Source organism: Aplidium turbinatum, chromosome 10 (genome assembly GCF_918807975.1).
Source record: "Aplidium turbinatum chromosome 10, kaAplTurb1.1, whole genome shotgun sequence".
Taxonomy (NCBI): Eukaryota; Metazoa; Chordata; class Ascidiacea; order Aplousobranchia; family Polyclinidae; genus Aplidium; species Aplidium turbinatum.
The window spans coordinates 523,574-537,900 of record NC_137481.1 but is presented as its reverse complement, the minus strand read 5'-3'; the positions used below and the strand labels follow the sequence as shown (position 1 = coordinate 537,900).

At 39.1% G+C, this 14,327-nt stretch overlaps 1 protein-coding gene across 1 annotated transcript in view; it reads left to right on the top strand.

Annotated features, from left to right (window-relative positions):
* Positions 1–12,256, top strand: part of LOC145778776 (uncharacterized) — a 38,534-nt gene extending 26,278 nt beyond the window's left edge. The window contains exon 13 of the mRNA XM_082590352.1: positions 11,537–12,256. Within this exon, the coding sequence (XP_082446478.1) occupies positions 11,537–11,701 (165 nt within the window). The 3' untranslated portion in view covers positions 11,702–12,256. The remainder of the gene's footprint in view (positions 1–11,536) is intronic.
* The last annotated feature ends 2,071 nt before the right edge of the window (positions 12,257–14,327 follow it).

Below are 14,327 nucleotides of genomic sequence, written 5' to 3'. Positions count from 1 at the left end.
AGTGTGTGCGCTGCGGCACCAAGTGGAGGAAGCATATTCCGAGGTGCTATAAGCAAGTGCAAAAGCACGTGGCCGAGTGGTTAGCGCGTTGGGCTCGCAGTCGAGAGCCTGCATGTTCGACTCCAGCCACCCGCACTTGCTGTTGTTTCTCTGGGCAAGAAACTTTACGATAATTGCCTCTACCCAGTGATCGATTTCGAGTAATGGGTAGTACCAAATTTAAGTCATAAGTAGAGTAGACAACCGGAAACAGACATTGCCGTCGGCTGCAGCGTGGGTCAGGTGTACGTCGGAAGGCGTACACCGATGCATAGCGCTCAAGTCCGCTTTCCCGCAATGCAGGATAAAGATAAACCAAACAAAACAAACAAACACTTGTACCGATTGCAGATGTACTAGAACCCCAAGATATTCCAGCTAAGCATCTCAGAAAGTTGTTGCATGCTGATAGCTTAGCATGGAGGGCTTCAGCATGGTATTTGTAGGTTAATTGTCGGTTAAGCTTCACTCCTAGGTATGTGTGGCATGGGTTGTGTGGGAGTAGGTTTCGTTGAGACTGACAATTGGCGCGTAGATTCCATGTTGCAAAGGTGACAAGGTGTGACAGTGATCTTTGCCAGGCTCAGTTTCAGCATCCAAAGCTTCAGGTAGTCTGCGATTTGGGCCATGTCATCTGTAAGTGCTTCCTCTACCACATGCCATGACTTGTTAGAATGTAGTAGTGCCAGATCATCAGCATAGCCGTACTGGCGTGACGTAGTCTTTGGCATGTCACTGTTGTAGATGTTAAATAGTAGAAGTGATAAGCATGATCCTTGCGGAACACCACTTCTTAAGTGGCTGGGCCGGCTGCACTGCCCATCACTCGTCTTCAGCAAAAAGGTCAGATTTGCCAGAATGTTGGAGAGAAATCGCACTACCTTTTTTGTCTGGAATTATGCGGAGGAGCGTTAGGGTTAGCCCTTGATGCCACACAGTATCATAGGTAGCATTGAGGTCTACCACGATAACTCCAGCTTTGTTGCCCTTCTCGAAACTTTCCTCAATATCCTCGGTCAGCTTGACAGCTTGATGAGTCGTATAGCGTCCGTGCCGAAATCCAGCTTGTTCTTTTGGTAGCTGGGGAATCCCCAGTGGGAATCAATAACCGGCTCGAGTGTAGTTAGCAGGAGCCGTACCAGGATCTTATTTGGAACGCAGAGTAGTGATATTGGACGATAGCTCTTGGGATCATCAGCTGGCTTGTTTGGTTTAAGTAGGCTAGTGCTACTACAGTTGCTTTTCGCTAGATTTTAGGTATGGCCTGGAGGGTCTGGCAAGCAGAATAGAAGCTTTTCAATCATGCCAAACATTTGGGACCACAGTGCCTTAAGAATTTTGGAGGGATATTATCGGGCCTTGTGCTTTCCCACTTAACTTGTTTAATGACAGATGCAAGTTCTCTGTTGCTGAAGGGGGCTAACAAATGACCATCTGCGCTTGGGGCGTTCCAGGGCCACCTGAATTCCTGTTTCACCGCAAGGGCGTGCTTCTTATTTGCCACTTTAAATTTGCCATTGGTAGTGATAATCCGTGAGCTTGGACTTAAGCGAATTCAGAAAGCTCGATCAAGACATCGCGAACAGAGAACAGTGCGACGATTCTGCATTCTGCCCTTAAAGTTTGACGCCAACAAATCCTACGATATGGTTGACTGGCAGGCTCTCAATCTCACCGAACCTCTTGTAAAAAGAAACATGGGGGACAAAGAACTACAAGACATGATTGCAGCTAAGGACACTCCAGAACTTTTATTTCCTCGATTTCCATGTCACACACTGGTGGTGGAAAGGTGCGTCAAGTTGGTGACGGAAGCTTCAGCGGCAGTGTGCGGGGTTAATTTGCGAGATGGATTTATATGCTCACGCATTGAATCACGACAAGAAATGCCCAAGTTCGAATCGAAACGTGACTATTTCATCTAAAGCGAGGAAGTTTGATACATATTACAAATTCCATTGCATTGCAATAAATCTTTATGCTAACGTCAAATTCAAATACATTTGAATGTATTTTTGTATTTTTGCGTTTTTAGTCTATAAGTAATGGCCTGGTTGCAGATCAAAAATTTGCACGATTGAAATATACTTTTAGTCAATGTTCTATATATCCAGTGGCAAGGTTTTGGCTACCCAAGCTAAGCAAAATCAGGAAAAAATTTTTACACCCCCCTAAATCAATCCACACCAATGTACAAGGAAATAGTAAATTTTCAAGTGGCTGATGGCAGATCAAGATGTCGTCAGATTACATTCTATAATTTTGCACAATTGTTTTTAGTAGTAATTGGCAAGTTTTCCAACCCCAAGCTAAACATTTTTTTATAAAAAGTGTTTTCACTCCACCCTGATACTGAGCTGATATTATTCAGAACCGCATTTTAACATCATGTGACGTCAGGAACAAAATGGTTGAAACGCCAATCTCATCGAAAATAAAGATTTGTTCAGGAAATTTTTTAAGACTGAAGTTTTTTTATCTACAATGCTATAAATTGACTAGCCGTTCCTCCTCACTAGACATTTCCATCAGTGGGCTTCTATTAACTGTTTGAAGGTTGGGGGGGGCTGTCAATTCAACTTTTTTGCATCAACAGTTGTATCTCTAAAACCACTGAGGCTGCGACTATGAGATTTCTTGACTTTTCCTAACTTTCATTCACCTCTATTGAGCTGAAATTTTGAGCGAATAAAGGTTATAAATTGAGAGATATAAGGCATTTCTCAGCACATCCTCTGAAATATTTCATATTCTATTGTTCAAAATTTTCCCACCAGCTGGATGAAAGTAATTAATTTGGCCCATGTCTCGTTAATGCTAACTGCTTCACAGCGTGAAGGAAATTGGCTGTATGGGTGGACCTTTTGTTCTCACCACGGCTTATAAGCGACGTCGATACAGGAAAAGCTTCAACTTTGATACGATGAGTTACCGTCGCTTGCGGTTGAAATTGCGTAAAATTAAACATAAGACTTGGTGCCAATGCATCTAGAGCAAGAATAGTTTTTCGCAGACAATTATGTCCTTTCAATCAAACAAAGCATAGGCTACAACGTTATTGCCTACTATAGAAGCTGCTCTGTAACATTTTATGATTTTGGTTTCAAATCTTTCCTTTTGTCCGACACACTATCAAAAGCAGAAAAGGCGTCGATGTTCCCAAAGCTTCTCACATATACTTGTAAACATTTATTTCCAAGTCGACATGTAAAGATTTGAAATGCAATACGCTTCTCATTTGTGTAGGATAAACCAGAACATCACGCTTTTGTGAAAAGGACGATCGTTCCACCACGTTTATACGTGATGCAGCTTAGTTGAATCAATATATTCGAGGCTTCTTGTACCAGGTTCACTGTCACTGATAAACTAAACCGCGATGCAGTACCTCGCAAAGCAATTGTAGCGTAACATTTCCATGTGCTATAACTCGTCATAAATTGTGAAAACTTGTGTATTTACTTGTCAAGTTGTCTCATGTGAAATATAAGTTTGCATAGCAATGTCACAATGAAATCTTATCTCCGTTTACCAAACTAAAGATATGAACTTATGCGACGTCTTGCAACGTTGAATCGACGGAAAGGCGGGTAACTGCCAAACTGAACTGAGAATGCATGAAAGAAATCGTTTATTATCGAATGGACGTGACGTCAGAAAACGATGAATCGACATAGGCTAGCGGCGAGAGATATTTTAGTTAGATAATGACACGCGGCAGCGCGTTTACATTGAATAAAAATACCTTTATTTTATCCATTTCTATTTCCATTCTTCCTAGTTTCGTCTCACAATAACAAACAAATGAAGTTACGCATATTTACTAAATTATTCAATAAACAATAATGCATCATCCAGCATTATGTCAGCGCTGATTGACTAGACATATTCACGAGTTGTGTGAGAATTGTATTCGATTAATCGCATTATTTATTGTAGGTAACACCTGCAAAAATTCAAGTAATTGCAGACTCTGCCTTCATAAGTGTAGTTTAGAAGTAGCCATCTCATATTGAGCCAATCCAATCAATGTAAAATAGAACGCTTTTACTTGATAGCGCGTGTGATATATAGGTTTTATCTAACAACTACTTTCAGTTACATTGAAAGTGAATGAGTAAGCATTATGCAGTCTGTGACAAGGACTGGAAATGTATAATCAGAAAATATAATATCATAAAGTATATTGCGTTATGTACATCTAGTAATTTTTATGAACATGGTATCATTTTGCAGGCAGGCGTTTTTATAGAGATACAAACTTATTCCATAGTTTGATTTATGGCACTTATCCAACTGTTTCATAATGCGAATAGCTGTTTTAGTTGAATTTAGAAAAAAATATAACTTATAACCGCAGACAGATGCAACTTTTTTCATGCTTTAGGCAATCGGCAGTACGGTGAACTATAGTGGTACATAACATAACCCATATGCGGGGTAATCGCAAGGGTCAACCCAAGTAATGGAAAGGTTCTTTTTGAATTATGGTGATGGAATTCTTGTAATGCTATTGAACTTCATCTTTTTATGAAAAACTTATATTGTTTGCATTTGCAAGAAATATCAAACTTTTGGATTTTTTTTATCACTGAACTGTCCGTTAGTAGAATGTTTCTTTATTACCTTAGTTAGGCCTATTGGTAAGTCAGGAAAGTATTTGTTGATGTGACATATGAGGATATTGTAAGAGACCGAGTTATTTTGTAAATAGTATTTGATTTTTGGACACCATCAAAATTTTCTCACAATACACAAATGCGCATCGAGATATAGTGCTCACAGTTTGGAAAAGTTAGATTGTGATAATTACAACTTGCCTGAGTAGGCCTACAGCAAGGGACAATCAAAATAGATGAAACCGCATTCATGGTAATATAGACGTTTTGCAAACTGCTCTTTTCGTTTTCAATATAATAACAAGAATGACAGCTTATTTTCACTAAACATATAAACAAATATCAAAAATTATGAATGAACAGCGCATCTATATTTTTCGGTTTAGGTTCAACAATGCATTCTAGCCGTCAAAATGATGGAATATTTGGTAATTTTGTTGAGACATACCATTGCCCAATCGTTGAATTTACATCAGAGATAATTTTATTAGATAGATTATCAGTTTCATGCACATGGTTTCATTCAGCGTTATAATGTTGTTTTTCAAGCCACGTGGCGTTCATGGTCATAACGCAACATTGCAGAAACAGCCAATATTGATACCAGGTAGGCCTACTAATTATTACGCCGCTTTCGTCGAATCTACGTCGCTAAACGACGATATTGTGCAAACGCCTGTTGGATTTCCCTTCTACGTGTAGTTTATCATAAACGTGAAGCATTGCTCAAAAAGCTAATCTGAATCACCATAGATAACCACAGCATTCATATAGTTTCATCATCAGTAAATATGTAAAGTGCACTTCACAATTTTTAACAACGGTCTGACAATTTATTATATTGCAAAGTTTTGATTTATTCTCGATTTTTATAATTCTGTGTAACAGTTTTTTTCTAACTAGTTTCTATTGGACTAACAATTTGTTTCATTATACATTTTCTTTAGTATTTCAACGCCATTATTAAAAAAATTACGTCCTTTTCACTTTTAAATAAAACATGGCAAGGCAAGGATTCAGTGCTGAAGAAATATTGCAACATGTTTTACTGGATTCTGACGACGAAAGCCAGGCGGATGATTTGGAGGATTTATGGCACTCCGATTCAGATGAAGAAGCGGATTCTTCTCCGTCAACTTCCGCAACAGCGATTCCGATCGAGATTGACGACCAGTTACCTTCCATGGGCGATGTTCAACCGGAGTTTGCGCCATCAGGACGGATTATAACATCGAAAAGACTGGTGAACAGCATAGATTCCTATCTCGACTTGAACAACTACGATGCTGTTGAGTTTTCCTGACACACTGAAGTCTTATACAACTTTTGTAGAAAAGCCAAAGAACAGACAAGAGGGCGGCGTCAGCATTACTTGGTCTAATGCGAGACCGGTGCACAATGGGAGAAGGGGCCGGGCTAACATTATATCTGGCCCGATTGGTGTTAGAGGAGAAGCCAAAAAAGCCAAGACCCCTCGGCAAGCATGGGAACTATTTTTTTCTTTAAACATTTTGAACATTATTGTTCAAGAAACAAATAGAAAAATTGCCACACTCATTTCTCAATTGCCAGAGAGAATTTTAGATGACAGCAGGTACTGCTATTTTGGCCCAACCAACAACGAGGAGATGCTGGCCTTTGTTGAATTGGAGTATTTTCGGGGGCTTTTAGGACAGGCTGGTCATTCCACGGATGTATTGTTCAATCAACTGCAAGGACATCCCGTGTTTAGTGCAACAATGAGCAAGAACCGCTTTAAATTTTTATTTTCGAACATTTCGTTCGACGACCAAAATACTAGGCCGCAACGTTGGAAGAATGACCGGTTGGCCGCATTTCGAGTCGTTTTCGAAATGTTTAACGAAAACTGCGGCAAACATGTCATTCCAGGTGACTACTTGTCGTTGGACAAAACGCTATACCCCATGAGGACACAAATTGCCTTCAAGCAATATAATCCAAACAAGCCTGCGAAATATGGCCTTCTGTTCAAGTCGGTAAACGCCAGCAGATTCCCATACACATTTGCGGCATCGGTCTATTCAGGTAAACCGAAGGAAGAGCCATTTAATTTTTACGTTCGTGGAACAGAAGAACTGGTAAAAGGAATGGTGATGAGCCTGGAACAACACGGTGACCTTCAAGGTCGGAATATTTTGTATGACCGCTTTTACACCTCCATACCACTCGCGCAGTGGTTGCTTGACAGGGGTATAACGTCAGCTGGAACCCTCAACGCTATACGTAGAGGAATACCCCTGGAAGTGAAGCAAGTGAGTGGTAGGGAGAAATCTTCGTACGAAATTTATTGGCAGACGAGTGAGGCTGATCTCAGCCTACATTCTTATGTAGTAAAAACGAAGAATTCTGGCATGCGGAATGTGTTGATGTTGACGACCATGCAACCTCTATTGGGGATTACCAAGGATGACGGCAAAAAGAAGCCAGGCTTGTATAAGCTTTACGACTTCACAAAGGGTGGCACCGATATCATCGACCAAAGGATGGGTTGGTTCATTCACGTGCAAAGCGAAGTCCCCACGGTGGACAACTACTGCGTTTGCTTATTGAGAAGGTGCCAAAGCCACAAAAAATAAACTACCAAAAAACCGTGGCCAATGTCAATGCTGTGAAAAGCCTTTATGCCCTGCACATTCCATACGAGTATGTCAAGTTTGCTTTTGCGCAGAATAAACTATTTGAATGATTGCGGTTTTATAAACTTTGGCTTCAACCACAGCCTAAATAAAACGCGGAGCTCAATGAGAGATTTTCCTTTTTTCCTTTTATTAGACAGATAGCTATTTTTACGTTGATTCAACATATCAAGACGTTGAATACTTGTAAACATGTGCGGTTTTGCAATTAGATTGCTTATCAAAATCATCTATCCTTTTTTGTATAAAAAGTGGGTCATAAAACTAATCGTAATACTCGATGTAAAATTCAGCATTTTTGTATGCTGAAACAGTATTGTATTCATATTTTATAAATCCATTTTCTATTTAGAAAATATCAATATAATGCGGTTTGAGCATAGCTGAATTTTAGCACGGATACAACAACTGATTTTATGACTTTTATACAAACAAGGACAGAAGAGAAGTAATCTAATTGCAAACCCGCGCATGTTTACATCGTCTTGCAATGTTGAATCCACGTCGAAATGATTGTATTAGCGTTGTATTCAATTTCTCGTATTATCGAACTGTAAATGTGCAGCCACTTGTAATTTCAATGTGCCTCATTGCATATTCTTAAATATTTCTGAATTTGTGTGTACATAACCTGACAGAACACAGGTTGCTTTACCATTGAATCAAGTTGAAAAACGTTGCTGCAAGAGCCTTGTGCCAATTGCTGCAGTCCGGTGTTGCTGTAACCAAATCAAAATACTTATCAATATTTTGCTGCCAAACTGACATTTTTATCGCATAAACGCCCATTAGGCAAAAAAAAAAAGGCAGCTAATTCTTTGTAAAGTATTTCTCCAGGTTCACAATGATTTGACGCATAATAAATACTACTTTGAATAAATCTAAATATTGTTTGGATTTTAGTGTGTGGCATATGAATCTTAGAGAGCTTATTGAATCCACAAGAAAATGACCCGAGGCATTACAGATTTTCCTTTTGATGAAAAGCGTTGTGACGTTCTGTTAATTAATGAACCGTAACTGTTTTATTTTGAATTTCTTTCTGACTTCTGTTTATGTAAAGCATCATCGACTTTATCGGGTAATCTTACTCCTAGTACTAGCCTTGTATGTAGCCAAGTTCACATTGAACTTACATTGAGAGACGCTGTTGCAACTACAATACATTGCATTTAAACCGCTTTTTTTGTTGCATGATCTTCCATTCGTTTCGTGGATTACATAATAGTATTTGATAAACGCCACCCTGCTTCTTCAGCTGGTCTACATTTGTTAATAAAGCGTAGGAGTTGCTGTTCTTGGAACCGAGGTCACAAGATCATAATCCAAATTGGTGTGACACGCGTTCAGAAATCTCATTACTGCATGTAATTGATGAAGCATTGTTCTTTTAGTCAAGAAGCGAGCTTTATTTTGAGCGTGGGAAAAGTTATTATTTTGCATGAAAAATATAGATTCAAATTGAGATTATAGAAAAAAAATTTAATCACAACATGGCAATGCATGTTCTTCATTACTCTACCAAAAAATAATGTGTAAACTCACGCTACAATTGCTTTAATCGCAAAATAATCCAAAAGTCATAAGTCACCTCAACATTTCAACGTCTATGAGCAGTTCTAAAATTCACATAGGTTTAATTTTCGGATATGCTCAGCGTGAATAATTTTACAAAGTGAATCCCAAAGTTTGAAGCCGTACCTTAAAAAATAACAGAGATATCACTCCTAAAGCATAAGAAGAATTGACAGCCCCCCCCCAAACTGAGCAAGACTCCAGGGAGCCCAACCTCGTAAGGGTTAAAGGAACAGTCCAAACGTCTTGAATAATCTGCTGTCCATCAAGTTCGGACAATTTCTAATGGCTAACCAATAGGGTGGGTCGAAATTTGGACTTTTTCTCCGATTTCATTGCTACAAACTTTCTTTCTTGCGAATACATAGTCATAAAACGACATCCCTGAAAGTTTGAGCTTGATCGGACATCGTCTTCATTTCTAAAAATCGCGATTTATGGAGGTACCTGAAGCGATTTTTTCGAGGCTTGAAAATGCATTGTTTTTAATAGGGAGTTGTTTTCACGAGATTTGAAAACGTCATAACTTACTTAATTCTTACTGTAAAAAGATGATTTATACGTCAACAGATTCAATATAATTAGGGGAATTCAATTCATTGCATACTGATTCCTAAAATGATGGCGTCATCAATGACGTCATTAAACAGTAATTTGCAAATAACGATAAAACTAATGATCCTACATGCTTCATCTCTAAGTTATTTGATAATGAATTGATGTACTTTCTAAACATAAACATCATGCTGGTACTTGATGACGTAATTGATGACGTCATCTACATTATTAAATTCAATTTCAGTATGATGACTTTTGGAAAATATTGCGTGTTTGTGATAGATAATGGATCGTTATCAATTAGTTATGATTCGCTTGATTTTAAATAACAGTAGTGGTCTTTAAAGATTTGTTCCACACTGCCTTTCCGGGTGTGCAAAATAGGCATTCTTTTTAACATATTTCAACGCAATGTCTCGAATTTTATCAGGCAAAAGTGAACAGCACTGCAATGATTTAAGGATATGCTTTGGTCCGTCTTTGTACAATGGTTCACATTTTATATCGAACCAACATAAGGCTTATTGAATGACTATATGCGCAACAATTATTTTCAAGTTTTCTGCAATGTCGCTTGGCAATTTGTGATCACTGATGTATAGTTTGTAGCAACGTGAAGCGAAAGTTAGCCACCACGAATAATTGAACGGACCAATCTTTGCGTACATCAGTTTAGATGAAACATAGTCATTCCTAATGGCATTGGTAATCTCGTACAGATACCTTTGATCAGTCGATAGATCTTTTACTATGTGCTCCGGTAGCAAACGATTTCCTGGCCCCATCTTCACAGGCACAAATAGGGTTGACTTCTTCAAATTCAACTCTACTTAGAAGCTTCCATATTAGCCCTTTAAATGGTCTGTCACCACTGGTAGGTCCATCTAATGTAGCGAAGACGTGTCGAAGGGGTAACTCTTTGGCTGCAACTGTGCAACATGCATATAAACCAACTCACACGATGACCAAGGCGTTGTTCCAGTCCAGTTACCACACCTGATTTAAACCCAGTGTTTACATTCGCGGAATCACGCCCAACTACTTTGACACAATGCACCATATTATATTTTTGATACAGTCCATGAGAGCATTTGTAATATCTTCAGCTGTTCCTGATATTGGACTGACAGCAGTTAAATACTGATTTCCAGGTTTCTGAACAACACTGTAGTGTTCTTCGCGAACAAAAATCTTGCCACCTGTTCTTGATGCTATCTTAACAGTTTCATCTTAATAATGTTGGTGAGGTCATCAATTACGTCATCAAGTACCAGCATGATGTTTATGTTTGGAAAGTACATCAATGCATTATCAAACAACTTAGAGATGAAGCATGTAGGATTATTAGTTTTATCGTTTTGCAAATTACTGTTTAATGACGTCATTGATGACGTCATTACTTTTCGGAATCAGTACACAATGAATTGGATTCTCCCTATTATATTGAATCTGTAGACGCATAAATCATCTTTTTACAGTAAGAATTAAATAAGTTATGACGTTTTCAAATCTCGTGAAAACTACTCCCTATTAAAAACAATGCATTTTCAAGCCTCGAAAAAATCGCTTCAGGTACCTTTATAAATCGCGATTTTTAGAAATGAGTCCGATCAAGCTCAAACTTTCAGGAATGTCGTTTTATGACTATTCGCAAGAAAGAAAGTTTGTACCAATGAAATCGGAGAAAAAGTCCAAATTTCGACCCAACCTACTAACCAATGACGTGTCAATTGAAGACCTGGGTTATAAGTTTTACGAAACGATGTTGATGATGTGTGTTGCCGTAGCTTTGGATGAAAAAGTATTGCGCCTGACACTTTTCACATGTGTATTACGCCTGGAATGGATTAATTCAATTTTTAACTTCATTTTTCTTACTTTTTTTAATAAAAGAGATATACCCCCCCCCCCCCCATCCTGGCGCAACAATGGCAGATTTACTAAGATATACAAAGCGGAGACGTACAGGAGCAACATGTAGCTTGATGAAAAACATCACTTCATAACCGTATGTGAATTATTTTTTCAGTTGCTTCTCCTGTTGGGTTACCACTGTTGTAACATTGAACAAACCATTTGTTGCCTCAGGTACTCGCACAAGGAGGAAAATGTTTCCATCTCTTCCACTTGCGGAACTATGACCAGAGACTTGAAGAATTTCTGTCGGATATAGAAGAAACTCCAGGTTGCTTGCCGCAACTTTATGGCTTAGACAGATCCTGTCTAACAAATGAAATGACTCCCGAAGTATAACTAACGATTTGTGATGAAACAGGCTACAACATTTACTGTAGAGACAACTCGTCATGATCGTGGACAAATTGATCACAGATTCAAAGCGCTTCGTTTCTTTGCGCACATGCAGGCACAGGCTTAAGCTATTCATCAGGCCCAGTCATGGAGACTTGCAGTTTAAAGTTTCTGCATACGACAAAAACGTACAATCTAGTGAATGTAATTCATTGAAGAAATCGAAAGATGCAGTATTGTGAGTTGAATTGCACAAGTCAACAATTTGAAACCAAATTTCTGTTGCATGATTTAAAAGATTGTTTTCAGGGTAAATTTGGGTCGCTGAGGTCTGTTTCCACTTGTCAAACCTTTTTTTTCGGCCGCCCTCACACGTTGAAGTGCGATGCCGATGGCTGCAGAGAAAAAAACAGATTTGATACGGGAAACGGATTTTATTTTCGGGTTCTCAACCCTCGAAAACCTTCAAAATTCCTCTTCGTTGCACCAACATTGTGTTGACGAGTATAATCAATACGCGTCTTGCTGTTCAATTTTGTCACAAAACAGTTTATTCGTCGACGGATAGTTTCATATTGTGTGTGCATTGACGTCATACAAAGACAGTTTACAATTTAAGCGGAAAAACCCCCACTGCTCAAAAACATGACCTCTACAACTCCACAACTACGGAACAACTACAACCACACTGTCTTCTAAGCTGTGTGCCTTCAACGCCAGATGTCATTGTGACATCAAGCTGGTTTTAAGACTTACAAAAGTGTGAAGACTACCAAAGCGATGACATAACATCCAGGCGTGGACCGAATTCAATTTGGCAACACTGGGCGAGCTAGTTCTTCACCTTGACTCATGGAAACAGATGACCCGTGCTGATGCGCAGTCTGCTTCAGATGGAGATGGCGACTGAATATAAATTATGATGAACCTTTCGGGAGAGAGAAACCACGTAAATTCTTCTGCTGTTAGAACTGTCCGCCCGAATACTGCAGTTGGTTAAGCGTCGACTTTATGAACGAAGAAACGGTAAGCGTTCGACTTTCAGGCCGTGAGAATAAGTAACTTATAGTGAAGAAGTCACTCTATTCAGCCGCACATGCTGGAGGAAATAATTTACAGACAAGTAGAAAGTTTTCTGTCAACCTCGGTGAATGGGTCTGTTGTTTAAAGCCTCTCTAATCGATACCAAGCTATCTCAGTCTGAAGATACAGGTAACTATCAATTCATTTTGAAAATATAAATGTACAGTAACTAACGTTTGCTGACATGGACACGGTTGCAACCATTGATTAAACAAATGTTCCTCATTAGTTGGTAGTTTTAAAGACAGACGAGTAATTGCATTCTCTCAAATCAATATTGAATTCGTAAATGGACTTATTATAATGAGACTAGACGCGTTCTCACCGTTTGCGCTCACCGAAGCACCGTTTGCGCTTCAATAGTCAAGAATCCAATAAAACCGACGCAATACATGTTCGCGATATTGTATCCACAAGAGAACGGCCTCCTCACAGCAGTTGTGGATCACTGGACCCAGGTTTAGTCCAGTCGCTGAACTTAAAAAAATGGTCAAACCCGGAAAAAAATAATACTACCAAGCTAAAACTTTGCCAGATGGTTCTATTGGTGATGTGGAGTCACCAAAAAAAGCCCCATCATTCTCCCTTGGGAATAGTGAGTTTTGGCCATTTTTCCATAATGGCCGCAGCTCCCATAGGCCAAAAATTCGAAATCGTCTAAAATTGAAGTTTTATACCTCATTCGAAAGATAATTTTATGCTGAATCACTTTTACAAAAGAACTGTGGCCCAAAAGTGCCCACTTTTGATGTTATAATTCATTGAAGTGTCATAAGTTAAGATGTAAATTTCTAACGAAAACGCATGACATGATAGTGTGCGCCACTTATGGGTTTTGGATTTGAGCCACAGTTCCATTGTGCACCATTCAATGCTGATGCTTTCCGCACTAGATATAAAGTCAAGTGAACAGCACATAGATATGGGCGACTCCAGACGCAAGCGCGACTATGACGATTATGCAATGTTTAGAGACTCGCTTGAACAACGCAATCCGTTTACTTTTGCTGATGAGTAGGGCAACCAATTTTTTAACCTAAAAACTTGAAATTTTGACTTTATAATTTACAAATTTTGACAATAACTTTCTGCGTTTGCAATCCAAATGCGAAATACAAAGCATATTAGAAATCAAACCGATAGGTAAGGATATTTTCTTTTCCTAATGAAATAAAAAAAATTTTGGAAGACTCAAGGACACCACAGATAACGAACACATAATGAAAGTCACTCGAAAAACTGCAAAAGATAAATATGGAGTGTCTTTAAATATCCCGAAATTACTGAGAGGGTTCTGCAGTATTATAGTTCAACATTAGGGAACGTTCAAATATTACGTAACGCCTTCGAGGGGGAGGGGGGGGTTTATGCAAAGCGTTACGTTAGCGTCACATCGGGGGGGAGGGGGTTCAAGCAAAACGTTACGTAACGCTTTCGAGTACGGAATGGTAGTTTTTTATGCTGAATTCGTAGTGAAAAAGCGTTACATGGGGGAGGGGGGGATTGAAAAAAGCGTTACGTTGGCGTTACATGGGGGAGGGGGGGG